Source organism: Trachypithecus francoisi, unplaced genomic scaffold (assembly GCF_009764315.1).
Source record: "Trachypithecus francoisi isolate TF-2019V2 unplaced genomic scaffold, Tfra_2.0 Lachesis_group19, whole genome shotgun sequence".
Lineage (NCBI taxonomy): Eukaryota > Metazoa > Chordata > Mammalia > Primates > Cercopithecidae > Trachypithecus > Trachypithecus francoisi.
The window spans coordinates 43,169,483-43,197,450 of record NW_022681464.1 but is presented as its reverse complement, the minus strand read 5'-3'; the positions used below and the strand labels follow the sequence as shown (position 1 = coordinate 43,197,450).

The window sequence follows — 27,968 nt, the reverse complement described above, 5'->3', positions numbered from 1 at the left end:
TTAGTTTTATGTAAAAATTATCTTTTAAAAATATTTAAACAAGAAAAAAGTAATATATATACATTTATTTATTTGTGGCTCAATAAACTTTTTTGCTATTTATTTTTATGTAAAAGAATGTTTCCCTATCACAAAAATTAGATAACCACAACCACAACACCATCAGTAGCAATGTCTGTGGAGTGACGCTGATGGTGGAGAGTTCACTGGGTATTCCCCATGTCCCAAAGGTCACAGAGGAGGAAAAAAAGAAAAAATACTCAGAACAAATCCAAAACCCATAATGACTTTGGGGACAGACATCGCATGACATTTTCTGTTTCTTCTCTCATTGTCAGCTGCAGATGTATTTCAGCAGGGTCAAGCACAATTGGACTTGAGTCAACCCTTCATACCAATTCTAGCACCTTAATTGTACCCTCACTGTTAGCAGCAATCTGCACATTGAACTCTGCATGTGGTTGTGCCCTCCAGCATGCGGCACTAACAAATTCATTTGTATCATCTTCTTTTCGGCCTTTGTCCAGAACACTTTTGACTGTATCAAACTTAAAAGTCAGCAAAGTCTTAGAAAGTCCTTTATAGTACAGGTTGAGAGAGTTGTTCTCACTTCCACAAGCTATATAATCTCCATGGGAAGCAAGGCCTACAAAGGTTTTTTCATTGATATGACCCTTGAAGGAATGTGGGCAGTACAGTTTCCCTACATTCCACCATGTTAGCCTCACCACTCACAAACTTTGCACAAGAGACTGCTTTTCAGTGTCCTTTGAACACCACGATTGGCTGTTTAGTGTTACGAAGATCATAGTAGTGGACAGAGTGATCCGCACAGCCAAAAGCCAAATGGCATCTGGAAGAGAGGCTGAATTTAACACAGCACACATCCGCCTTTGCCGCAATGCTTGCTACTGAGTTGTCTAGACTGGTAGATCACAGCTTCACTTTTACATCATCAGAACTCAAAGCCAGGAGTTTAGGGTCCATCAAATTAAACACTTCCACACCTCTTCTCATGCTCCTGTTAGACCTTTGACCTCTGTCCTGTGAATCCATCCCATAGGATAACAATGCCTTCATAATCACTGCTAGCTAACAGGTTCTTATGGTAACTACTCCAACTGATACAGCTGATTTTGGAATTGAGGTCATTTCATTCACACGGTAATGAATATCCACTGCATCCTGGATGACTGTGCCATATTCATAGACTTTAATCTTCATTGTAACCTCAGCAATTGCAAAATAGTCACAATCCTGGTCAAATTCAATACCAGAGACTATCGTGGAATCATTATAGAGATCACCAGGGCATGATAATGTGGTTAAAGTTTGTACTGATTTATCCTGAGTAACCTTGGACAAGCATTTCTGAAATCCATCCAATTGGCTGGCAGTTCGACTATCATCTGAGACGTGAGACATCCTTGTAGAAAGGTAACACTGCTCCAGGTCTTCCAAATGAGCAGTGGGCCATTTTCATTTTGATGCTAATGTGCTGTTATGTCAAGGCTGTTTCTTTGTCTAAGAACTGCCACTGAAACCTGTATGTTGGCTATATCCTGTGGAATCCATCACGCTACTGCGGGATGCAGGAGGAGCTTCAAGTTGAGGCTCTGTGCTATCCTCACTGACAGGAGAGTATAAGCCACTCATTTCTTCCACTCTTTTAATATCCTCTTCCAGAACACTTAGCTCCTTCTGGAACTGTCCCAGTTGTTCTCTCCTATTTCTTCTTGCAATCTTGAGGAATTGTATAAGATTCTGAAGTTGGGCTGTATGTGATTCTGCTTCCAGTTGTTTCTTCTTCTGCACTAGTAACTCCAACATGAGGTTGATATTGGCCAAATCAAGGTTATCTTGGTCAGTTGCCAACAAATCTTGAGATATTCACCACCTGTGGCCATTGGTGCTACTCACTGAGTGATCCAGTTTGAACCTCTTTTCCTTAGATCTTTGCTTCTGTTTGAGAATGAGCTCATTCACCAACAAATTAGGAAACAGATGGTTAGTATAGTCCACAACATAGTTACACTTGCTACATCTATGATTGTTCTCCAAACTCTGATGAATATACTTATAGCAAAAGCTGTGGCCACATTTTGTCATGTATGCCTCTTCAATCATATCAAAGCAGACGGGGCATAGGAAATCATTGCTGTTGTCCTTATACGAGTTGGTGTGCCTGTTGCAGAGGGGAGGGGCAAGCAGAGGCTGCTTCCTGCTGCTGCCTAGGCTACTGCTGCTGCCTCCTGTACCAGCACTGGGCCTGGACACGCAGCTGAGCTGGGACAGGACTATGGATACCACCCTGCCACTGCCTGACACAGTGGGCACCACCAACACAGGCCACACCGGGCACCAGGGCTATCCAAGCTGGTGGCCTGGGCCACCCCGCTGGATAGCAGCACCACTGCCGAAGCTGCCACAGTGGTGGCAATGGGGAAGATGACAAGGACGAGGAGGCAAAAGTCACCAAAGAGGATGAGGAGCAGGGACTCATCCCAGTGGAGTCTGACCTGGCGTGGTGGCTGAGGGGGCTCTCACGGGTGGGTAGGAGCCAGAACATAGTGGGGAACCGGCTGACGAGGCTGGAGACACAGAAGGGTCTCTCAGGCATGGTGAGGAGTTTGGAGTTTGAATGTTCCCAGAGCCCTCGGGAGCCATCAGCAGGTTTGGGATCCAGTGATGCAATCTGGTGTTCAAGTTTTCAAAGCCCCTGGGCTCGTGTTGAGTTTTGCGGGCAGGAGGCTGCTGTGTGTGGCCAGGTGATCCCCCGTGGTGGTCTGGTGAGCAAAGGTGTGAGGTGGAGAGAAGCAGGCAGGACTGAGAGCAAGGTGAGTATGGCATGGGCACCCTGGCCTGAGGTGTCACCTCCAGAGCGTCCCCTTCTGGAAGCATTTGGGGAGTGTCAGGCCTAGTTCCTGTTGGACCCAGGCCACCTCAGGCTGTATTAGGAAACAGACGGTTAGTATAGTCCACAACATAGTTACACTTGCTACATCTCTCAGGCTTTGTAGTTTTCATCTCTTGAAGTTCAATTTGGGTCGTTGGAACTATTCTGGCCTGTGTGAACTCTGAATATTGTTCCTTCTAATCTTTTTTTTTTTTTTCTTTGTAATGTCCTTACAAGCTTGTTGTGATCAGTACTTAGCTAAAGACTTGAGCGGGACACTCCGAGATCTTTAGAACTCTTTCTCTACGTAACTCAGTGTCTCACACTCTGCCCTGCAGATGTTCGCCACTTTGGCCCTTTTGACTTTCAGCCCTATCTCCTCAAACAGGAGAAACCATGTGGCTCCACCTGGATCCCCCACCTCCCGGCACCCGTGTTCTAGAAGTTCTCTCAGGCCATAAGCTGGGCAATCCTAGGAGTCACCCAATTTGTTTCCCGTTTCCTGGAGATCGTTATCCTCCATTGCCTGATGTCCAGTATCTTGCACACCATTTTAAAATATATATATTTCCCAGTTATTTCTTATACTTAGGAGGGTAAATTGGTTTTCGTTACCCTAGTTTGTCTGAGATTAAAAGTCCTGGAAGAGTTTCTCTAAAATTAACCATTTGTAGAGTGGATATTATAGAAGCATGAAGGTCAAGGGCATGAGAGCGTGTTAGCAAAACTGGTTGAAGTGATACATCATGGAGCTTGGGTTGTTCTGTGGAAAAGGTAAGAAAGGGTGCAGCACTTAGGATTGGACTAGGGGTTTTCATAGATACCAAGAACAAGAATAAAAGAATAAGGCAAAGAGAAAGCTAGCAGTTGAAGAGGTTGGAGTCAGAATTTGGCATGTTTATTCAAGATTTCAGAGGTCAGGCAGTTCAAGGGGACAGGCTGGCTGTAGGGTGTGGCCATCAGCTCAAGTGGAGTATGAGGGTGGTTGTTGAAATTGATTAAATCTTTGAGACATGAAAGAATGACTTACTTCTATTTGAGAAAGTTTCAGAGGGAGCATTTCCATGGAGTTTAGGGAAAGAGAGCCTCGTTAGTCAAGCCTGTGTTAATCAAGTTTATTTACAATGGAATAAAGTTTCCTTAGGGCATACTACAAAAGACTTGGAGCGCTGTCCGCAGTAGAAGGTGGCAGGATGAAAATGCACAGCAGGACAGAGGGGATGGTATCTGGGAGGAGCTTTGGCTGGCAAGCCAGATGTTCCAGGGATGAGATTTGCTATGCTCCAGCCAACCAGCCTGCAGATGCTGAGGTGCTGGCTGATGTGGAAGGTCCGAAGCTGGCCAGCAGGTTGTGGTCAACCTCCCAGATGGCTCCAGTGATCCCCATGCCCTGGTATTTGTGCAGTCCCCTCCCATAGTGAATAGGACTGACTTTTGAAACTATAGGATATTATGGCAATGACAGTATATGATTTCCAAGGCTAGATCGTATCAGAAATTGTGGCTTCTGCCTTGTTCCTTTCTGAACCCCTGGGAGAAGCCAGTATTATGCTGTGGGGACAGTTAAGCAGCTGTGGACAGGCCCACATCAGGGGAAACAGAGGCCTCCCATCAACAGCCAGTCACACTTTGCCAGGCCGGTGAGTGAGCTACCTTAGAAGCTGATTTTCAGCTCCAGTCAAGCTCTCAGATGACTGCGGCCCTGACCCATTCTGATGGCCACCTCATGAGCGATCTTTGAGCCAGTATCATCCAACTAAATCATTTCTGAACTTCTGACCCACAGAAATGGTGTGAGATAATAAATGTTCATTGTTAAGTTTCCAACTGTGGGGACAATTTGTTATTCAGCAGAAGGTAACTAATGCACATGTTAGTCCTGGCAGTAGGATACCTTAACGAAACCTAATAATGCAGGCATGAGTTTTGACCCAGTGAGCAGAGGTGGGAGGGCCCTTAGGAGAGAGCTGGGGTAGTTCACACCGTTGTTATTCACCTGTGGGGCCCACAGCTGCTCTACCTTCTGAGTGTAGAAACAACACGGCTCCTGTTTCCCTTCTGCCTCTATGTCTTTACCAAATGACCCCTGCAGCACACGCCACCTGGAAATATCCAGAGAACGGAATTCTGGAAACGCACCTCAGTCTCGCTGTGCTGACATGTTACAAAAGCATCATGAGGGGCTGCTGTGAAGTTGACGTTGAGGAGGACTGTGCCAGGCAGTCGGAGGCAGGACCATCAGATGCCAGAGCAGTCACAGGCTTTGAAGTGTGTGGGGGTTCCGGATGCCACAACAGAGGGGAAGCCAGAGCACTGCGAGAAGACAGGGAAGGACTCTCAGCCAAGAGGATGGCTTCTCTTGCTTGCGAGGGGCAGAAACTTTCTCTGTGTGCTGGAAATAACAGGTCTCAATCACGCTGCGAGGCCTCGTGGGAAAGCTGAAAAAGCCACCAATGCCTGTGCCTTTTTTTCTGTCACTATTTCCATTAAAAGGTGAAATAAGTGAAGGAAAGATACAAATCCAAGAGATTGAAAACAAGCGGCTCCAATGTGAGACCGGGGTATGATGACGCAGGGAACGACTGGGAACTGGCTGGGTCATTAGACTCGTGCATCTCAGATCACTTCCTCGCCATGCTCAGATGAGCTGTCTTTTTGCCCAGGCTGAGGGACTGGAGCCCAGAGCCGTGCCACCATCAGGGAGGGCCAAGGGCTTCACCACACTCCCCTGGTCAGGGCGAAACTCACCCACAAAGGGTACAGCAATCCATGTGTCTTCATCCCTATTCCTATATCCTAGAGAAATCATTTGGAAGAGGGACAAAAATAGCAGCCTGCTAGTCTTTTAGGAGCTTAGCAAAGAGAACTGGGTGGGATGGCGAGGGGCCATCCTCCAGGAGGAGTCTGCGTGTGAGGCATTGAGCACAGACTCGAAGGTCTGCTGCAGCCAGCTCTTCCTAGGGGACAGAGTTCCACCCACCCAGTTGAAAGGAGGGGTCTAGAGAAACTTACACCAATCGGGGCATATCGATTGCTCAGGGTACAGAGAAGCAGTAAAGGTCTAACATGCAGATGTCCAGGTCAGTCCTCTTGGAGGGCAACCTCTGCCCTTGAAGTCTTTGCTCACCAAGATCCCCAGAGCAGGCAGGAACAGTGCCCTCCAGCCTCTCCACTTTCAACAGGGGGTGGCAGGCCAGTCCCTGTCTTGGCACTAGTGGACTCTGCTCCTCTGCCGCAGTGAGGGTGCTGCCCCTCCACCTCCCATGGGCTCTGGAGGCTTCTGGCACTTGCCAGCCAGTGTGACTTTGGACAGGTGATTCAGTCTTTTCTAGCTTGAGTTTCTTCACCTGTCAGGTGGGTTTCGTAGTCGTACCTGGCTCGTGTTTTGGGAGCATACGCTACCACATGGGAAGGTGCTCTGCATGGTGTCTGGCTCACAAGAGGTGTTCAACAGAGCTTCGTCTCCGTCAGCTCTTGGCAATCATTAACACAGCCTAAAACCCAAGCTAAAGGCAAGCTGCAAGGCCACCGTGCACCTGCCTTCTGTGCCAGCGGCCAGAGCCGGGGTGGCGCGGAGCAGGAGCCCTGCTGATCTCTCCCTGTGTGGCCATCTTTCCCTTCTGGTGGGAACTTGTTCAGCTCGGTGTCCTTAAATGCACTCTGATTTCCTAACCCTTTAAAAACTGTTCTCTCAGCAAGTCTTAGGTTGGCCTGAGGCATAGAGAAGAGAGATATTATCCCCTGCAGACTGAGGGGAAACCGAGAAAGGAAGAGGATGCTCCAGTTAGCAAGTCCCCGCCATGGCCCCTGGCCTGGCTGCCCCACAGGGTCACGGCTCATGCCCTACGGTGCAGGTTCATGGCTGAGCCTCCTCAGCACCAGGGCAGGCCGCTGTGACGGGCCCAGTGCTCTCACTGATGCTCGGCACCAGGGTAGGCCACTGTGACGGGCCCAGTGCTCTCACTGATGAACACTCTCTCAAAAAACTCTACTCTACCTGCTCCGACAAAGAGGCCCCGGCCGCGCTCTCTCCCCTGTGCGCTGGCGTGACGGGTGCGGCCTCCACCGCCTGTGCGCTGGGACACCAGGAACACGCTACGGCTGCTTACGGGTCATCATTTATTGAGTTGAGAATTCACATAAAGTAACATCATACAGAAAATCGTTTCCAGGCCTTAAGAAAAATGACTGTCACTCACTGTGCTTCACAAAAATTTCTTTTAATGAATAAATAATTTGATGAAATCAAAAATATTTACAATATAAACACTTGGAAAAGCTCTAGGTCCATGAATCCGATCGTCGAATTTCGCATTTTGTGAACTGAGTCCTCCCCCAAGCTTTTCCCTTGGAAACAATACAAATCTGATAGAAACGACGACTCATACAACATGTCTTTGTTCATTACACATTTATCTGTTAGTCCGGAAAGCTACATAAGCATATATTATGCAACATGTTAAAGTACAAATATTACCTAAAATAATATATTATCATAATGCCAGACAGCATTCTCCACAGAACAAAAACATACACTCAGCTGTAACAATAACGAGGGTCACGGGCCACAAAATAATACCCCAAAGGTACAAATTCCTTCATAAGAATATAGTTGTGCTCTTCAGTTTACCAGATGTCTACGCTGCTCTAGGAAGCCGGTGGCAAGGAGTACAGGATCTGGCGACTGTGGCTGTGTGTGTTTCTGTCAGGCAGCAGCATTACTGGGATTGGGCAGTGCAAGCAGTTTTAGAAACACTTTCCTGGGCTCTTCAAAAGAGCCAATTATGCAAAGCAAAATAAGCATATTGAGAAGTCTTCATCTCTTCTGCACAAATACCATGGAGCGTCTTGGCTTTGTGGTATGAAAGGGATTGTCTGCAGAGCTGGTTACGCCATCAGCCAGAATTCAAGTATTCCAGGGCCACCTCGTAGCAGAACTTGTACTGATCCTGGAAAACAGGAGGGGAAAGTGTCAGCTCAAGAATATCTCAGCGCTGTTCCTAGTAAAGCAATTACTGTAGAGTAGGGTCTTAATGGGAAGACATCAACCTGGGAAACATTTGAATTAGCAACGAATCAGAAAGTCACGGTTCTGAACTCCAGAGGCATTCACTGTTTGGAGATGCTCCCCACAATGCTGGGTGAAAGGTATTTTGCTACCTGTGCTGGCTAGAATTCCCGGAAGGTTCTGGACACTGGCAACTCTAAATATGTTTGTCCACACACGTGATTTCCAGGATATCAACATACTGAGCTTCGTGCAGGAGGGTCAGGGATAGAGGAAAAGGTAACGAGTGCTTGAGGAAATGCCTTCATGCCATCTCTCACAAGGCCCTTGGTACCTAGACGAGGCCTCACGCGTGATCCAGTTTTACCTTTGACTTTCAGTCTGTAGGAATTCCTCAATCTCATGAGAATTTCATCAGCACCTCCTGAATACCAAGCCCCTTGACCTGGTCCCTGATTTTGAGAAGTCCATGATCCAGTGAGGAGGAGGAGACAGGTCACCCAATGACAACACATGAGGTGGAACGGTCCCTATCATGTGCAGGGGGCTCAGGGGAGGGCAGCTCTTCTTAGGGAAGATGGCAGTGGGAAGTAGGTGGACAGCACCCTCCCCAGAGGATGGAACTGATGCACGGAGTGTGGAAGCAGCCTTGGTTTGCCCTGGACGGTCCTGGCTTCTGCCTGTTGTCTTGGCATAATCCTCTTTCACTCTCAAAGTGCCTAGTTTGGATCTAGTATATGGCCATCCTCACCGGTTACTTAAAACAGGCATTCCAGGCAGAGGTAACAGGACGAGGAAAGGTACAGAAGGGGAAATGTTCGAGATCCTCTGGGACCCCAGACCAGTTCTTCATCAGGCAGGGAATTCATTTCTCCCTCCTAGCTTTCTTTCTTTCTTTTTTTTTAAAGAAACAGGGCCCTTTGTCACCCAAGCTGGAGTGCAGTGGCACAATCATGGCTCATCGCAGCCTCGAACTCCTGGGCTCAGGCAATCCTCCCACCTCAGCCTCCTGATTAGCTGGGACTATCAGCATCAGCCACCACACCCAGCACTGGATTCATTTTTCTTGAGTTCAGCTTTCCTGGATCACGTACCTTGGCCCGAGCAAGCCCTGCACAAGGTCCTGGCTGAGGTGTGGTCTCGGGTGGCCAGGGAGAGCATTCTGCACCTGTATGCATGGAGTGTGCTGACAGAACCAAGCCTGGGAGTGGGCTCTGAACCCAGCAGAGGGACACAGGGCTTGAGGCAGCCTCTGCCTGCCACCTGGCAGGAGCCTGGCCCCGGAGAGGCCTCAGCAACTGGAAGGCTCTCTTCTGCTTCTGGAGGAGACAAGCTTCCACACGTGCGAGCGAGGTTCAGCACCACTGTCTGCTTCCACACGTGCGAGCGAGGTTCAGCACCAGTCTCTACCCATCACAGCCACAACCAAGGAAATGCATCTATTATTTTTCATTTTGCCAAATTAATTGAAAATGTCCAGTATTTCTTAAGTGCCTCCTAATTTCTCACTGAAATTTCCTTTTCTTCACCTACACTGTTCTGTAAATACCCTAGTAGTCCAACCTATTTATTTCAGAACAAGGGCCATAGTTTATCCCTCTTTGTATAATGTAACAGTCTCTAGCTCAGAACTGACACAGTGGAGAGTCAAAGTTGGCCGCATGTACACATGAAGACAAGCAGCACATGATCCAACTCAATACACATGTACTGCTAGAGACTGGGGGTTTTATGACACAGTCAGTCCTCTGGGAGGTCACGATCCAGAGGCAAAGACAGAGAACAAGGAGATCATTTCAATCACTGACAGTGCCAGGAGATTAATGTCAGTGGCAAGAAAATCACAGGTGTTAGCGAGAGCGTGGAGAAAGCAAACCCTCATACACAGCTGGAGGGAATGTCAAATGACGCAGCCACTTTGGAAAACCGTCTGACAGCTCCTCAAAAGGTTAAACACAGAATTCCCATATGACCTAGCAATTCTACTACTAGGTATACAACTGAGGAAACTGAAAACGTATGACTACGCAAAAACTTTGTAAACAAATGTTCACAGAGCATTATTCCCAACAGCCAACAAGGGTAAACAACTCAAATGTACATCAATAAAATGCAGAATAGCCATAAAGTGGAATATTACTTGGCTATGAAAAGGAATGAAGTACTGATGCATGCTACAATGTGGATGAACTGAAGCATGGATGAATCTGCTGAGTGAAAGAAATCAGATTTGAAAGGGCACACACTCCTTTTCCATGAAACGCCCAGCATACGCACATCTATAAAGACCGGAAGCCGACGGGTGGTTGCCAGAGCCTGGACGTGAGTAACGAGGAGTGGCTGCAAGTAGGTCTAGGATTTCTTTGAGGGGACTAAGGGGTGGTGGAAATGTTAAACATTTGGATTGTGGCGATGGTTGCATAACTCTGTGAATATACTGAAAACCAGTGAATGACATACTTCAAAAGGGGATTTTTTTTTTATTTGGGGTACATGTGCTTCTTTGTTACACGGGTATTATACACGTGATGGTGGGGAGTGAGCTTCTAGGGTATTCACCCCCTAAATGAATGTTCATAGTGCATGACACAGCTGGCAGGAATGCAGAACACTGGAAACTGACTTAAATGAATGTTCATAGTGCATGACACAGCTGGCAGGAACGCAAAACACTGGAAACTGACTACAACTGAATGTTATACCCAACAGGTAATTTTTCAACCTCTCCTCCCTGCTTTTGGAGTTCCCAGTGTCTATTGTTTCCATCTAAAAGTGGAAACGTTATGGTATACATATTATATTCCAATAAAGCCTTATTAAAAAAATCGCTGGTAGAACAATGCTTATTCCATGATGTGAATCCTACCTTTAATGTCCATCAAGGGCTCAGGTGGACTGGAACTGGGCAGACTCTGACATAGGAAACATGAATCCAGTTGTTCTCTGCTTTCTAAAGAGTCATGGTACTCCACACTGACCAGGAGCCTCAGGTCCTACTAACCAACCCCGAGATCCTGGCTACTCTGTTCCCCTCTGGTCATAAAACAGGGGGTTGGATCACACTTAAGATTCCCTTCCAGCTTTCTCAATTTAGAACTTTAGGACTTGATTTGCCTTTAAAGTAAGTCTGATGACACACAAGAAGGTGTTCCTTAAATTATCTCCTGGTGCAAATAACAAATATTTTACTAGCCTGTCATTTCCCTTAAACAGACCACTTTTTCCATACACAATGAAATGCCAATAAAGATAGAAGTTTTTTTTTAACTTTTTAACTGGAAAACATTATTACTTGCCCTAGGCAAATCAGATTTCTGATTCATATTCTAGTATTTATTATTTCAGAATTTGATACTTTTATTTTCAAAATATTTAAAAGAGATAATTTGAATTTCAAAATTCCAAAAGTCCACGTTGTCAGATCACCAGGCTGACATGTTGGCTATGAAGAGATCCTGTCATTTCTCCGCTTTTGTGAATCACAGGAACAATTTTTTTTTGTAATGGAAATCTACACGGTCCAATCCCTTCCCGCATAAAAATGATTTTACACAAGCCTAATTGTTCAATTCATTTCAGTGCCTACTCAGAGCCATCCTTTTAACATTAAAATGCACCTAGTGGGGAGACGTGGCTGTGGCCCTTAGGCCACAACACAGGCTGGAAACTCAGGAGGGATTTTGGGCTTCGCTTTGAAGGAGCTGCTGCTTGGAAGTCACCGAAGCTGCCCCGTCTCAGGCATGACTGTAATTTTCAAAACGAATTCTCCTTCTCCCACCTTATCCTTCCTGAGCAAGCGGCCAGTCCCCATAGATTCTGTGATGACTGGTTTCTGAATCAGAAAAATAAGGGGAAGGAGAAGGAAGACCATCAATCGCTGTGCCCCCTCCCCCCAGCACCTAGATAAATGCCTGAATCTTCCGACACTGGAAATTGATTACATTTGATCACCAGGTACAGGCCTGTCTTCTGCAGTTTCCTCTCACAGCTCACTTGCTTTTGAACAGTATAATTAAGCCACATGAGCCATTCCTGTGCTGCAGGGGAAAAAGGAACGTTTATGCCTTGGTCCTGAGTGCTCCAATGTGGGCGACATTAGCTGGCTTCAGGCATGAGGAGGTGCCCTGAGTAGGGACTCAGGTGGGAGCCTGGTCTGGTCCTCCTCACATCCTTGGGTCAGACCATAACCAGGGCGACCTGCTGCTATTCCTCACCAAGGCCCCTGACACTGGCCTGGCTCCTGATCAGACTTCCTGGACCTATGAGTGGGAGAAAGCAAAATCTGCAAGGGAGCTGGAAATTGAGGTTGGCTGTTAAAAGCCACTGGCTCGCTTGGTGAGGGCACCACGAGGCCAGCACACCAGTGGGCGACGTTGGGGGCCTCCATCAGGGGCCTGAGCCCTGTCGTCGTCTGCGCAGGCTCCCTGTGTCTAAGGAACTCAGGCTGGTGGCCAGCATGGGCACTTCGAACAGCACGTCAATGGCCTCCAAAGATTCAGCAAGAATAGCCTCCACCGCTGACCTGGTTGCTTTTGAAAGTAAGGCAAGCTCCACGATTTTGGCTGGACCCTGTACTGACAGATACTTTGGGCTGGAAAAATTCTTCTGAGTGATGCTCTGCCAGGAGGGTGGGGTGGGCCCTATTACCGTGGTGGGATCCTGCAGTCCAGTGTTCCCAGACAGGCTGTGGCCAGTCACTCTGTGCCAAGGAGACCAATAAATTCACATCCCTGCTCAGCGAGACAGCAGCACACCCCTGGAATGATGAATGGCTCATTCCTTTCAACTCTATCTGTAAAATACACAGGTAGAACTTTCTTCACCAAAGCCCCCTGCAGAATCCATGCCCAGTTCCTTATTGAGGCCCTGCTGAGCACAGCCACAACCTCTCCTAGGTTGGAGAGGACAGCAAAGGGTGGCTCAGGTTGGAATCGGGTCTGGCTGCAGAGAAGAATGCTCAGTTACTCAGCAAATGCTCACTGGGCAACTCCTGTGAGCCAGGCGCTCGGCTGGTGCTGAGTGTAGGGCGCGGACTGGGCAAGTGGAATCTGGGGTAGGGAGAGGGAATGGGGTATTAGCAAAAATTATTACAAACCTTCCTCAAGAGTGCAGGAAGACTGACTGTGGGTGGATTCGAGGTGCCTGGAGTGTGGATGGGGGATCCTAGCTCACCTCTGATTCCCACCCAGCTCCTGCACTCACCACGCCAACATGTGCACACACACGTGCACAGCCTGTTAAACTGGCTGCAAGCTTCACAGCGAGAGCTACTGAGGGACAGCCTATACACACCAGGTGGTGGTACAAGGGGGAGAGCTGTAGGCCCCACACCACATTGCATTTTGTAGGTGAGTCCACTGCTGGCTTACTGAAGGGGAGGTGAGGCTGAGTCTGCAGGGTCAGCTCTCAGTTACGGAGAGGGCAACTTGGACCTGCACAGCACATGCGCAGATCGGGATGGGGCTGGCTCCGGAGTAAGTGGGATGGAGGGGGAGGGGCAGCGAGCTGTGGCACTGCAGGGAAGGGAAAGGCCCGGGGACCCTCCAAACCAACTTTCTCAGCCCTGTGGCACGTCCATCCTGCCTGGCGGGTGCTCCATCCCAGAGCCTCTGGCTGAAGTGGGCTGTGGCACTGGTATTTCTGAAAGCTCCCCCGGGAGTGGCAGGCGGAGGGGCGGATTCTCATGCGCAGCCTGGGCTGAAAGCGCGTCTAGAGCAGACACGGTTCTTAAGCTAGGCTGCACGAGAGACTCCCGAGGTCTTTTAACACTCGGCTGCTGAGCCAGGCCTCTGACCAATCGAATCACTCTCCGGGTGGGCCCAGGGATGAGACGCGTTCTGAAGCTCCCAGGTGACTTCAATGGGCAGCCAGGCTTGAGAACCAGGAAGGACACGTTCTTTTCTGAATCTTACAAGGCACGTGGGGGTGGACGGGGCTGTTCCCGTTACACCTGGTCTGAGATGAAGCTAGCACACACACTGATTGCGCTCTGCCCTGTTCCCAAGTCCCCTACGCTTACCTGTGCCCTCTTTCTCCCGGTGCGAGAGCACGCACCGCTTTACCACCCTTTCTCCTGGATTTCTCCCGGCAACTCAGTAACAAATCAACCCAGGGAGGGGTTATGACCATCACCTTCCTACGGCCCCTCCCTTTCAGACTCCCAGGTGGGGTGGGACTGCACATCCAGCTACACTGTATTTGGAATTTGCGTCTAATGCTAATGGTTTTTAGTGGTCAGTTTGCTTCCCTGGCCTTTTCCACCCATCGTGAACCCCGAGAGCCCCGCTGGTGTCCAGCCTCCAGGCTGGGAGACAGGTTGGGGGGCTCCTTTTGGGGTGGCTGAACATCAGCAGGCTTGGAGCTGGGAGGAGGGACTGGGGTCCGGATTTGGCTTGCACGAATGACGAAATGCTGGACTTCTTTGTAAAAGGGGTGCAGCGGCAGCACCTCCCCTGGCTTTTGTGAAGATGACTGAGTGTAACAAGGTAACTCTCCGGACGAGTTCCCTAAACAGAAAAGCCCGGTAGCCTTCTACGAACAGTATTCTTTTTTGTTGTTTCTGATGTTACTTTTTAAAAAACAACAGCTTTGTTGAGATACAATTCACATACCATAAAATTGGCCCCTTTAAGGGATACAGTTGTTAAATAAAATTCATGGGAGGCCACTGTTTGGATGGGGCCCTGACAGACTAGACCAAACCGGAATGGAGTTCCTCGTGTGAGGTGCCACGCCGCTATCCAACTGAACTTTGAAACAGGGCACCTTTCTGAACGTCAGGAGAAGCGCAGAAACCAGTCAGAAGCAGCCCGGTGTTCCTGCGCTGCCATGATAAAGAAGCCCCTCTGTTTTAATCCTGTGATGGAAGGAAGTTTGCAACAACCAGTCTGCGTTGTGTTCCCTGCCTTTGCCTTCCCAAGCCCTTTTCTGCCTAGAAAGCAGCCTCTGCTCAGCTCCTTGGAGCACTCGTTCTATTGGACAGAATGACACCTTGCCTGATTCTAGGGTCACTCATACAAGCCCATTAGATCTTCAAATTAAATGTGTTGTAATTTTGTATTTTAACACAGTTCAGTGGTTTTCAGTATATTTAGAGTTGTACACCATCTAAGTATGAAACATTCCCATCGCCTCAGAGAGAAACCCTGCGCCTATTGGCGGTCACCCCATCCCCCTCTCCCCCAGCCCTCAGCAACCACTACTCTACTTTCTGTCTCAGGGATTTGTCTGCTTTGAACATTTCACAGACAAGGAATCACAGAATATGTGGCCTTTTGTGACTGAATTAATATTCCTTTTTTTTTTTTTGAGCAGGAGTATTGCTCTGTCATCCAGGCTGGAGTGCAATGGTGCGATCTCAGCTCACTGCAACCTCTGCCTCTGAGTTCAAGTGATTCTCCCGCCTCAGCCTCCCAAATATCTGGGTTTACAGGTGCCTGCCACTACGCCCCGGCTAATTTTTATATTTTTAGTAAAGACGAGGTTTCACCATGTTGGTTGGCCAGGCTGGTCTCAAACTCCTGATCTCAGGTGATCCGCCCACTTTAGCCCCCCTAAGTGCTGGGATTACAGGCACGAGCCACCGCGCTTGGCCAGGCTTAATATTCTTATTCCCACTTTACAGATGAGAAAACTGAGGTTCAGGGAAGACTTCTGCATCTCCAGTGAGTTCTAAGCTCCATGTGGGAGATACCATATCTTCTACTTCTCTTGCATCATGCCCAGTGATGCTGCACATAGAACAGAGGCTGAGAAATACATGCAGAATGGCATGGAACTAAGATAAGATGCCAGGCCAGGCACCGTGGCTCATGCCTGTAATCCCAGAATTTTGAGAGGCTGAGGCAGGAGGACTGCTTCTGGCCAGGAGTTTGAGACCAGCCTGGGAAACATAGGAAGACTCCATCTCTAAAGACATAAAAATAAAATACCAGTCAGGCATGGTGGCATGCCCCTTTAGTCCCAGCTACTTGGGAGGCTGAGGTGGGAGCATGGCTTGAGCCCAGGGGTTTGAGCTATGATCACACCACTGCGCTCCACATTAAAGTGTGTAATCACCTGCAGAGGCAGCTTTGTCAGCCCTGCCCAAGGCATTTGCCAGTTGTTCATTTCCTGGGCAGTGCACTAGGCTGTGCAGCGGAGTCTTCCAAAGTTCCCACCACCTCGCAGGAGATACTATGTTTCTCTAGGCAAGATCTGCCCTCAAAGACCATTTCTATGTTAAAACAGAGCCTGGGAACTTCAAAAGCCATTAAAGAAGGCAAAAGTGAGAAGGGAGCTGCCGTCGCGAAGCGGCCGCTTTCCTGCAGCCGGAGTGGCTTCAAAGGAGCTCAGGTGCCAGGACCCATTCTGAATCTAACTAGGCGAGTCGTGGGAAATCGCAGGCTGTGCTGTCCTTGTCCACCCTCCTGGGACCCAGTTCTTTGATGGGGACTTGAGGCTGGTTGAAGAGATGGATCACTTAGGAGCAGGGCGAAAAAAGGGTTCAGGAAAAATGCAGCTGCCCCTGCTGGATACAAAAAAAAAATCTAGTCTTGTATTAGAAACTATTTTGCCTCCTGGCAATCCACTGGCTTTTCTCCAGAGCCCCCAAAGCTAAAACTGTGCAGAAATACATCTTTAGGCTTTCGGGATCTCCCTGGAGAGTGCCAAGCTTCAGCATGCACCAATGAATCTTCCCACTCAGAAGCAATTTAGAAAAATCAGAGCTGCAAAGAGAGATGGTGAGAGGCACAGCGTCCCTCTGTGCGCTCACCTGCCCTGGCAGGGAGGATAGAGCGGCAGCATTTGCCTGTTCTGAATGGAAGGGACCATGAGGGATGCAGCCGCACATGTGATATATAAGACCTGGTGGTGCCAGGGTGAGGGTCCCTCTATTGCACCCCAGCCTGCCTCTACAGATGCTTGGAAGTGCCCCCAGGGCTGTCTGGCGCGTGCTCGTCATCCTCCGAAGACGCAGCTAAGTAGACTCAGGACACTGCCCTTTTCAGCTGCTGGCGCAACATTTTGTGCTTAGGACACACTCGGGCCTCAGATGGTCTGTGATGCCCAATAAAACTGTACCAGACTTCATCACCCTGACCTAAGCTAATTTAATTATCTCAGCCAACATGCACACGTATCAACATCAAACCAAACAGAAGTCGTAGGTACAGGACAGAAGTCGTAGGTACAGAACAGAAGTCGTAGGTACAGGACAGAAGTCGTAGGTACAGGCAAAACCAAATGACAACAGGTCCTATTCAGTTCTGGAAGCTTCAAACCCACTGCAAAGAGCACGGTGACTTTTTTCCTCTGTCACCTGATATTATCTAATACCCTAACAGCCACCGTGACAGATGTCACACAGTTTTCTCCGGAAATTGCGAAACTTTCCTACATTTCTCAGACCCTGACCTTATCCTCCAACTGGTGCTGACCTTTGGTCTGGGCACCCAGAAATCCCATCTTCTCCATTAGGGTCACACATAACTACACAAAGTCCTAAGTTATTATAGAATCGTGGGCTGGGACCGCAAGCTCCCTTCTGGTTCAGCCACCTAAGCCCCCATTTATTTCATGAAAAATCACCCCCGTCCTCTAGCATGCACCACTGCTTCGGTAAAAGCCCCGTCGCTCCTGCCCATAAAACCTGGTGAGTGATGAAAGCTGCGGCCGGAGCCATTAGAGGAAAGGCCTGCAAGGGCCTGTTTCTAATGATCTGCTTAATTCAGGCTGCAGTGAGAAGGAAGTGACTTTTTTTTGATCAAGGTCAGCTGTGCCCAAGTACCAGCCAGAGTCTCCAGGCTGCATACCTGACCCTGAATTAGTGAGGTTAACTAGTGCACGAAGCCACAGTCAGAATAGTTCATTCACGCATTTGTTTCTATCCTCTGCCGGCCCAAACTCAGGCCTCCACCGACAGCATGGCCACTCTTTGCTCAACGGCCTCCATCCTGGAAGACTGGGAATTCCATGGTGGTAGAACTCTTTACCATTCAGGCGGTGATGCAGGGAGGGAGATGGTCCTAGTGAAGCCCCACACCAGCCTTTCAACAACCCACAGGAAATCTGTTACTCTGTCCAGGGCACTTAGAGCCCTTCTGCCAGGCCACTGACAGCATCGCGCCTGGCAGACTCCTACACTCTCTACAACCACCTCTCCCCTTTGCAATTTCCAAAACACTTTCACATCTCTCTGCATGCTGGGTACCTCAATGAGCTAATGGTATCCCTAGTTTACAAAACTAAAACCTAGAGGAGTTAAGTGATTTGCTTAAGAACACCTAAATGACAAGACGAATGTGTTGGGGTCACCTCACTAGAAGTAGTAGCAGAGTTGAGACTAGAATTTGGGTTTCCATGGGCTCCCTGTAGGGTGGGGAGGAGAGGAGCAGGAGTCTGGGGAGCACGGTCCTTTCTGCCCCTTCTAGAAGCCAACGTGCTAACAGCTGATGGGGCCAAGCAGGTGTGCCCAATTCCCCGACCAGCAGCCATGCTTCTTGGAAATGGAGCAGCTCCTCAGGCACGAGACATGTATCTGGGCAAAGCGGATGCCCTGGAGAGTGGTTCGTGCTGAGCGGGACACGTTTGGGAGCTCGTTGTCATTGGTCACTACTATTAGCCAGCCCGTGGCACTGCTGTTATGACTTCTTAAACTGCATGGGGACCACCGCTACTTTCTCCAATTCAGCTTGACTCTCAACTCCCTCTTAAGTCCCTTTATTTTAATTTTTAACATTAACTCCAGTGCTGTGACGCCGTGGACCTGGGAACACTGGCTTTGGAGCTTGTCGCATCGGCCACCTCTTTCTCCCTCTCCTGCCCCCAAGCCATTTTCCAACCTTGGATTAGTCCTGCTGTTTCCTTCAGATCCTTCCTCCGCTCACAGAGAAGTGCAAAAACCTAATCTAAAAGCTTCTTCCTTTAAACTATTCTAGAGTCACAGTGGTTGGCATTTCAACTGCTCCACATAAAAAGAGATTCCATAAAATACTCTTAAGAAAATAATTGCACATTGTCCTCTGTTTCTCATCTCCTTTAATCCTTTTCTCAGATATGGCCACCCTAATTAAATGCAATATTCTGGATGTCAAACTAAAATTCACAGCTTTGATAAATATTAGGCGATTAAGCTATTTATAAAATATATAATTTGAAAATCTGGCATTTCACGTACTATGATTATTTCTTCTCTGTGAAGACTAAGTGCTTAGCCACGTGGAAGGCACTGCCAGGAAGGGAAGTTAATAAGGATGCTCACTTGTGAGTTTCAGCTATTTCCGTATTTCGAATGAGCTGGAGACAAAGTCTCCTTGTAAAGAACAAAGAGAGGAAGAGGGAGAACAAGAAAGAAGGAAAAAAGCCCTACATGCAAAGTGATTACATTGTGATTTTGAAAATGAGTCTCTTCCTCTACGCATCAGTCTCCCCGCGAGTCTGGGAGCTGGCATGGATTCTAATGCTAATGGAGTGTCTCATGGAACAGCTCAGAGGGGGTGTCCTACCAGGAGGTCGACCATGTTGGGCTTGTTGTTCCTCAGTGTCTTCACAGCGTGGAAGACATCCACGGTTCTCTGGTGCCGGAGCATCTCACACACGATGCTGATGGCGCAGAACGTCCCACTGCGGCCTCCTCCGTTCCTGCCATGAAAGAGATCAGATGGCTGCACTTTACACTGCATCTTGCAAACACCTGTGGAAACGAGCTGTTTAAACCCTGGCCAACCAGTAACAACGAAGGGCTCTGAGACTGAGGGACCGCCTACCTGGGCAGATGCTTTTAATTAAAGCAAACAGAGCAAGCCATCAGCAATGTCTGGCCACAGGTCACCTGAGAGCCTTTCCCATCTCTGCTCAGCCCTGGTCACCTTCTCTGATACAGCACTTCATCGATAAGGGCCCAGGTAGAAAATTTTCAGTGAACCTTATTTAGGGTCTGCCAGGAAAACTGGTGTGACAAGTATGGGTTATGTTCAAAGACGTATCTGGCCTTTAAAAACATCCATTAGCGCCTGGGCGCGGTGGCTCACGCCTGTAATCCCAGCACTTTGGGTGTCCGAGGCAGGCGGATCACGAGGTCAGGAGATCTAAGACCATCCTGGCTAACATGGTGAAACACCGTCTCTACTTAAAAAATACAAAAAATTAGCCACGCATGGTGGCGGGCGCCTGTAGTCCCAGCTATTTGGGAGGCTGAGGCAGGAGAATGGCGTGAACCCAGGAGGCAGAGCTTGCAGTGAGCCCAGATTGTGCTATTGCACTCCAGCCTGGGTGACGGAGTGAGACTCCATCTCAACAACAACAACAAAACATCCATTAGCATTTCGTTATTTATCTATAAAACAGGCAATTTTTAAAGAAAACTTTTTACTCTGAACCCATTTTAGATGTGCAGAAATGCTTTAAAAATCGCATCGAGAATGCATATCCAGCTTTCCCTGATGTGAACACCTCACATGTCCACAGCACATTATGCAAACCAAGAACGTGATGCTGGGACAATACTATTAACTAAACCACAGACTGTAGCCACATCTCACTAGTTCCTCCACGAATGTCCTTTTTCTGGTCCAGGATCCAATCGTGGATGTAGCTGTCCTATCCCCTTAGCTTCCTTCAGTCAGTAATACTTCCTCAGTCTTTCCTTGTGTTTCCTGACCTTGACACTTTTGAAGAGCACGGATCAGTGATTTTGTAGAATATAAAGAATGTAGAACACAGAAGTCGAAAGTAGCTGTCAACCCCAGCCACAATCTGAGAAGTCATCACAGACTACAACATGTAGACCATCCCTTCATTTGGGTTTGTCTGATGTCTTCTCATGGCTGGAAACAAGGCCGTGCACTTCGGTAAGAAAACCAGAGAGGGGATGTTACCTCCTCCCAGGGGTTCAGGATGTTCCTCTGTCTTATGACTGGTGATGTTCACTTGCTCACTTGTTAAGACGGTGTCCGCCAGATTTTCTCACTATAAAGTTATCATCTTTCTCTTTGCAGTCAATAAATATCTGGGGGGAAGATATTTGGGACTATGCAAATATCTGGTTTCTCGCCCACTGATTTGAGCATCTGTTGGTGGATCTTGTCTGTAACTGTTATCACGGTGGTGTTTGCCTAATGGTGATTTCTTGTTTCCCTCTCTTTGAAGATTCTACCCTAAGAAAGAACTGTCTCTTTTTCCCCATTAAATTATTTATTTGCTTATTTATTTTATGATTTATTTCAGTGTGAGCTTATACATAATAATGTTATTCTATCAGCTAAAATCCGATGGTACTAATATTTTGTTCATATTGTTTCAGCTTTGGCCAGTGCTAGCTCCAACAGGGTAGCTCTTTTGTTCTTTTCTGACAAGCCCCCAGCCTTTCTTCTTTCTTTACTTTCTGCAACCACATGATGGTCCAGGCTCATTCCTCACTATTCCTGCACCAACTCTGCAGTCCCTCTTTCCTCAAGGAAATAAGGGACCTTTTTTTTTTTTTTTGAGACAGAGTCTCACTCTGTCGCCCAGGCTGGAGTGCAGTGGAGAGATCTCGGCTCACAGCAACCTCTGCCTCCTGGGTTCATGCCATTCTCCTGCCTCAGCCTCCCATGTAGCTGGGACTACAGGCGCCCGCCACCATGCTCGGCTAATTTTTTTTGTATTTTTTTTAGTAGAGACGGAGTTTCACCGTGTTAGCCAGGATGGTCTCCATCTCCTGACCTCGTGATCCGCCCACCTCAGCCTCCCAAAGTGCTGGGATTACAGGTGTGAGCCACTGTGCCCGGCCATGGGACCTTTTTATTTTTAAACACAGTATAGGCCGGGCGCAGTGGCTCAAGCCTGTAATCCCAGCACTTTGGGAGGCCGAGACGGGCGGATCACGAGGTCAGGAGATCGAGACCATCCTGGCTAACACGGTGAAACCCCGTCTCTACTAAAAATACAAAAAACTACCTGGGCGAGGTGGCGGGCGCCTGTAGTCCCAGCTGCTCAGGAGGCTGAGGCAGGAGAATGGCGTGAACCCGGGAGGCGGAGCTTGCAGTGAGCTGAGATCCCGCCACTGCACTCCAGTCCGGGCGACAGAGCGAGACACCGCCTCAAAAAAAAAAAAAAAAAAAAAACACACAGTATAAGTATCATACCTAAAATAACAAATATTACTGTTTTAAAATACTCAAATTTCTAGTCTGTGTTGCAATTTCCCAGATTGTTTCTTTCAGCTGCTTTTTAAAAAATCCACATTTAGGCAAAGGCCACAGATTGGATTTGGTTGGTATGTCTTGCAAATTTATTTTAATCTGTCAGCTCCTCTTTGCTCTCTCTTTTTTCTTGGGAATTTATTTGTTGAGGAAACAAGGTCATCTGTCCTGTAGAGAGTCCCACATCCTAGATTTTTCTCATTCATCACATCTCTGTGATATCATTCAACATGCTGCTTTCTAACTCTGTATTTCCTGTAAATTGGCAGGTAGTTCCAGGGCTTGATAAGAATTCAAAATTTATTTATTTATACAAGGATACTTAAAGTATACTTACATTAGGAAGCAAGCCAAAAATATCTGGTTTTATGCTTTTAAGAGTGGTTTTTTTTTTTTGTTGTTTTTTTTTTTTTGAGACGGAGTCTCGCTCTGTCGCCCAGGCTGGAGTGCAGTGGCCGGATCTCAGCTCACTGCAAGCTCCGCCTCCCGGGTTCACGCCATTCTCCTGCCTCAGCCTCCCGAGTAGCTGGGACTACAGGCGCCCGCCACCTCGCCCGGCTAGTTTTTTGTATTTTTTAGTAGAGACGAGGTTTCACCGTGTTAGCCAGGATGGTCTCGATCTCCTGACTTCGTGATCCACCTGTCTCGGCCTCCCAAAGTGCTGAGATTATAGGCTGGAGCCACTAAGAATGGTTTTAAGAGTGATCATCGTGTTTGGATATCAGCTTGATCAGCCCATTATGAAATTCCGAATCAGCTTTTTAACTGAAGTATAATATACCTACCATAAAGACCATTAGTAGACAGCTCACCCCATTTGTACCAATGCATATACCACGTAACCACCACTCAGATCAAGATACAAACCACGGTCAGTCCCCAGTAGGCTCCCTCACATTCCTTCCTCAACAATACCATCAGTATCACCAAAGAGAATCCATTCTTAAGCCTAGCATCATCAATTGCTTTCACCTGTTCTTCAGCTTTGTCTAAATGGAACCATACACTATGTCTTCTCCTGAGACTGGCTTATTTCACTCTGTGTTGTCTGTGTGAGAATCACCCACAGTGTTACATTGGTAGTTTATTCTCTTATATGGCTAAGGAGAATTCCACTGAATGAATACCCACTGTACAATTTATCCAACAGCTGCTGAATGTTTGGGCTGTTTCTAGTTTTTAAATACTATGAGTAGACTTGTGATAAGCTTATCTTTTGGCAGATGATTCATTTCTGCGTCATTTCTCTAAGAACAGAAGAGCTCAGCCTCAGAGTGCCTGTACGTTTAGCTTTGGTAAATGCTGTCAGTTTCCAAATGGTTGTACACTATTTACTTCCTTCCTTCAGTGTATAAGAGTTCCACTTACTCCACAGCTTCACTAACACTTGGGATTATTACTTATTTGTCTGTCTTTAAAATTTCAGCCATTCTGGTGAGTACACAGTAGCATCTGATCCACAGTAGCATCTGATCCGTTATTTGCCTAAAAACGAATAACGTTGAGTAACTTTTCTATGCTCATTGGCTATTTGGGACTTCTTTTTCTTTTTTTTCCTTCTTCAATGAAGCACCTGTCAAGTTTTTTGCCCATTTAATAAATTGAGTTGTCTACCATTTTCCTATTGGCTTGCAGTATAGCAGTTAATAAGACATTGTAGCTGAGTCCCTTGTCAGACACATGTATTGTAAAACTCTCCTCCCACTGCCTTGCTTTTTCCCTCTTATTGACGTCTTTTGATGAAGAGAAGGGTTTAATTTTAATCAAAGTCCAATCTGTCAGTCTTTCTTTTAAGGCTAGTGTTCTGTGTCCTGTTTAACAAATCTACCTGTGGTCATGGAGATTTTCTCCTGTGTTTTCTTCTAGAAGCTTTGCTGTTTCACTTTCCCTGTTTGGTCTACCATCTATCTGAAAGGGATTCTGTACATGGAGTAAGGGAGACCAATGTGTCCAGGCAGTCTCCCCCACCCTCTGCAGTGCTGTGTTGCAATGGCATCTTTGTTGTAAGTCAGATGACGCTGAGGTATGGATCTGTCCCTAGACTGTCTCTTCTGCTTATTAGAAGATTAGCTGTTTTCCATCCTTGCATTAACATTACACCATTTTTCCCATCAACTTTGAACCTAATGCTTTTGGCAGCTGTTGAAGACCACTGTCTAAGCCATTATTTTCATCAAGAGTTGCAAAGTGGTGAAATCTTAATTCTATCCATTTAATCTAGTTTTATTAGCTGGGAGACACGTATAAAGAAAAACACTCCCTATTTGCATACCTTGAATATCTGTGGCTCAAGGAACTGTTCACTTCAAAGCACCTGCAGGTCTTGTCTCAGCCGGGAACTCTCCACCCACAGCCATTAGGTGGCGCTACACTATGCTGAATGCCATGCTCTTACCTCCAAGAGGAACACTGGAGTGGTCTGATTCTTTCCTGGCCAGTACTGGGGAATGCCAATGTAAACTAATTTTGTTTCTTATAGCTAAAAAAAAAAAAAAACCCTTAGATTTAGATATATAAATGTAAACAAAAATAAACATTCTCACCAGGCCTAGGTCTCATGCCCACCTTGATGCTAAGAGAGCAAGAGACAGTTCCACATGGACCAAGGCAGGGCTTTAGCGAGGGGGAATGTTCCAAAGAATAATCAAGGTTCTCTCAGCAGAAAATGGGAAGAGATGCTGCACCGGCAGGAGAGAAGAAACAACGGATGCCTCCCACCGTCCACTGTGAAGAACAGCTGATTGCTTTAGGTTTTACATGTAACAGCAATGTCACTGTTTAGTTCTGTGGTCACAGCTGCCTCTGGGAAGAGTGTTGTTGGGAAGGTGCAGTGATTTAAGAAATCTTTATGTCTTCTTGTTAGGCCTGTCCCGGTGCCTCAACTTCTTCTAGTCACTAGTAACTTAGTCCTGTGGGTTAAAGCACTGACCCTTTTTAGAAAGTACTAATCCCGGGGGGGAAAATGTACATCTAGCTCAGATGCTGGTCTCCAGATGCAGGCAGGGATATCTGCTAACATTTTTAGTATTTTAGAAAAACCTGACATATCTAATAATACAAACGAACTACAATATTAATATTTTTTGCTGGGATTTTATCATCTCAGCGTGAGCCTCTTATTCTGATCAGAGGTCAGATCTGGATGGAAGAGAAATAAAAACAGGGATGTGGACTGCTAATGACTTTTTTTTTGTCATTTTCTTAAGAGTTTTTTTTTTTTTGAGACGGAGTCTCGCTCTGTCGCCCAGGCCTGAGTGCAGTGGTGTGATCTCGGCTCACCGCAAGCTCCGCCTCCCGGGTTCACGCCATTCTCCTGCCTCAGCCTCCTGAGTAGCTGGGACTACAGGCACCCGCCACCTCGCCCGGCTAGTTTTTTGTATTTTTAGTAGAGACAAGGTTTCACCGTGTTAGCCAGGATAGTCTTGATCTCCTGACCTTGTGATGTGCCCGCCTTGGCCTCCCAAAGTGCTGGGACTACAGGTGTGAGCCGCTGCGCACGGCCGATAGAGATTTTTTAATGCACTGGGTCCAGGAGAAGCAAGTGGGGATGACAGCAACTAGAGAAAGGTGAGGTTGATAAACTGCTTTTTAGAGGACAAAAGCTTGGAACTTTTGGTTGAAGACAACTCTGGGTAGGTTCTTACAGCTCTTTCCAAAGGAATATCAGTTTCCTGCAGGATGAGACGCTATCGTGTTTTGATTGCTGAGAGGCAGGCAGAGTCCTGGGCTTCCCGGGAGACCTCGCAGGCCCGGGGTAGGAGGTGGCACTCCATCAGACAAGGGCACTGACTGGAGAGTAACCCACGCCCTGAGCCAGGTCTGCAACTTTAGCTAGGCTTGATCTACCCGGAGTGAATATTTTGCCTTCAATTTAAGAGAGATCTCAGTGTGTACTTCTAATGATACTCCACTGAAAAGTGACATACGTGTATACTTTAAATTTCCCCCAATTCTCTAAGCATCTTCCGTAACTGCCACGACTTTCTAATTGCCTGTTCTATTAAGCCGATTCCAGCTGGTTGATTAGCTACGTATCATTGCCAATGAGAAAATGCAGGTAAAAGTGCTTTGAGAAGCGTGGCGTTCTCTATTCAGTGGCTCTCAACCTTATTATCTCAACACATTGAAATCACCTAGGCATTTTAAAAACACAATCATGTGTGGGCCCAACTGCCAGAGATTTTGATCTAATTGCTTGGGGTGGGGCCTGTGTGTGGGCTTTTTTTTGTTTTTCGTTTTTTCATTTAAAGCTCCTCAAATAATTCTGAATGTGCAGGTAAGGCTGGGAGCCACGTGGAGCAGGGGTGCTCACATTTAGCACCTACAAAACCTGCTGGCCTGGAAGCCCCATTTTGGGGACACTGGCTGTAACCAAATCCTCCCAATATACACATTCTCCCAAAAAGCGCGCACGCACGTGCACACACACACACCAGTTCTTTGAGACCTCTGATATGATTTCCAATGGAATAATCAAACAATGTGATGGTAAACTGGCTTTGGCTGGTGGGATGGAGCCCTGAGTTGTAGCATTTGTTGATTTCCATGATGTAAATCCTTCTACCATGGATGAATTCAAGTTACCAACAGTTGAAGACCCAGCTCAGAACATTCCTGAAAACTTAACAATTGGCTCTCAAGAGCCGGTGTTTTTGTTTTTTTTTTTCAGGGGAGAGGGTTCCTAATCAAAAGGATCAGTGATATACAGCAGTGGCACACCATCCAAATGCATATCCTGTTTCCTGAAAAGCCAACTAATCCCTCACTGAGTGTCACGACCACCCCTTCACCTAGACCTAGTTATTTCTTCTCCATTTCTAGTGAAACAAAAGACAGAGAAATAGGAGGTGAGAGTGAGTGTGGGGTCTGGCTGTTCTTAAATGAAGAGCTCTGTCAGGCACTTACAAGCAGTGCACAACCGTGCGGCCTTCCCCGCCGTTGTACTCCTCTTGCCATTTGTCCACCTGGCGAATGAGCTTCAAGAAGGAGCGCTTGGACACGGGTGTGTCCCTGTACATCGGCCAGCCCAGGAACTGGAATTGCTGCACCATCCGGTATCCATCTTGGGGCTACAAAGAACCAGGCAACAGTCAGGGGTGGACAGAAAACAGGCATTATTTACTGAATTCCAGTGGGCTGCTGCCACCTACTTGATCTTCCCATTATTAAAGGCGAGTCCTGCCTACAAATTACCAAGGTGGCTTCTGCTGGCCTGAAGAGTTATGGTTTTTAATCTCGAGCAGTTAAAAACAACCAGGGGTTTTAAATGACAGGCCAGACAAATACACGTGAGGCAGAATGCTTCCCATTCTGCAAAAGCCAAGAGAAAAATAACACAGCATAAGCACTGACCACATGTCATGTTAAGCGGTAAAATAACTTCAATTACAGGTAAATTACAAGTAATGAATAATTTAAAACCTGGAGATGTGTGAGCTCAGTGTGAAGATAGAGAACACTACTTCCTGTGAGCATAATACGGTTTTGCTTATTGATGTTGAATCTTGCTAAGATAGCAATAGTTAATTAATCCTTAGTCATAGTGAAATAGAATTGCAGAATTCAAAAAAGTGTTACTTAGCTTATGGTAGAAACATGAAAACAGCTTTAATCCGGCCATGGCTAACTCACCTGGACTGTATCTTCTGTGGCCTTCAGCGGCATCTAACATGGGTGACACTCTCTTCTTGTCAACATGCTTTCCTCACTGGCTGGTCCTTCTCCCACAGCAGTCCCTCCCTCCTGCTCTCTCTGCCTCAGTCCCCCCTTCTCCCAGACCGCTTGCTGACAGAAGCCCCCAGGCTCAACCCCTACGGCGCCTCCTCTTCTTCTGCCTCGCATTTGATTTCATTCCTGCTCATGGCTTTAGATATTACTAATATCCCAGTAAGTCATAAATTCA

General features: G+C 47.3%; 1 protein-coding gene, 1 long non-coding RNA gene and 1 pseudogene across 13 annotated transcripts in view; all 3 read right to left on the bottom strand.

Annotated features, from left to right (window-relative positions):
* Nucleotides 1-389: 389 nt before the first annotated feature.
* On the bottom strand, nt 390-2,154 carry LOC117063870 (annotated as a pseudogene).
* A 4,943-nt stretch (nt 2,155-7,097) lies between these two features.
* Nucleotides 7,098-27,968, bottom strand: part of PTPRM (protein tyrosine phosphatase receptor type M) — an 864,300-nt gene continuing 843,429 nt past the window's right edge. For 7 of the 12 annotated variants that reach the window (XM_033178310.1, XM_033178305.1, XM_033178307.1 and 4 more), the window contains 3 exons: nt 26,972-27,135; nt 19,391-19,526; nt 7,291-7,845 (listed from right to left, as the gene is read on the bottom strand). In XM_033178310.1, the coding sequence (XP_033034201.1) occupies nt 7,792-7,845; nt 19,391-19,526; nt 26,972-27,135 (354 nt within the window). In that variant the 3' untranslated portion in view covers nt 7,291-7,791. Of the gene's footprint in view, nt 7,846-19,390; nt 19,527-26,971; nt 27,136-27,968 lie in introns of all 12 variants that reach the window. The other 5 variants (XM_033178302.1, XM_033178303.1, XM_033178306.1 and 2 more) reach the window with 1 other exon arrangement.
* LOC117064132 lies at nt 8,689-13,407 on the bottom strand. Its single transcript, XR_004429276.1, has 2 exons — nt 9,305-13,407; nt 8,689-9,268 (listed from the first exon to the last, which is right to left on the bottom strand). It is a non-coding gene; the product is annotated as an uncharacterized LOC117064132 (long non-coding RNA).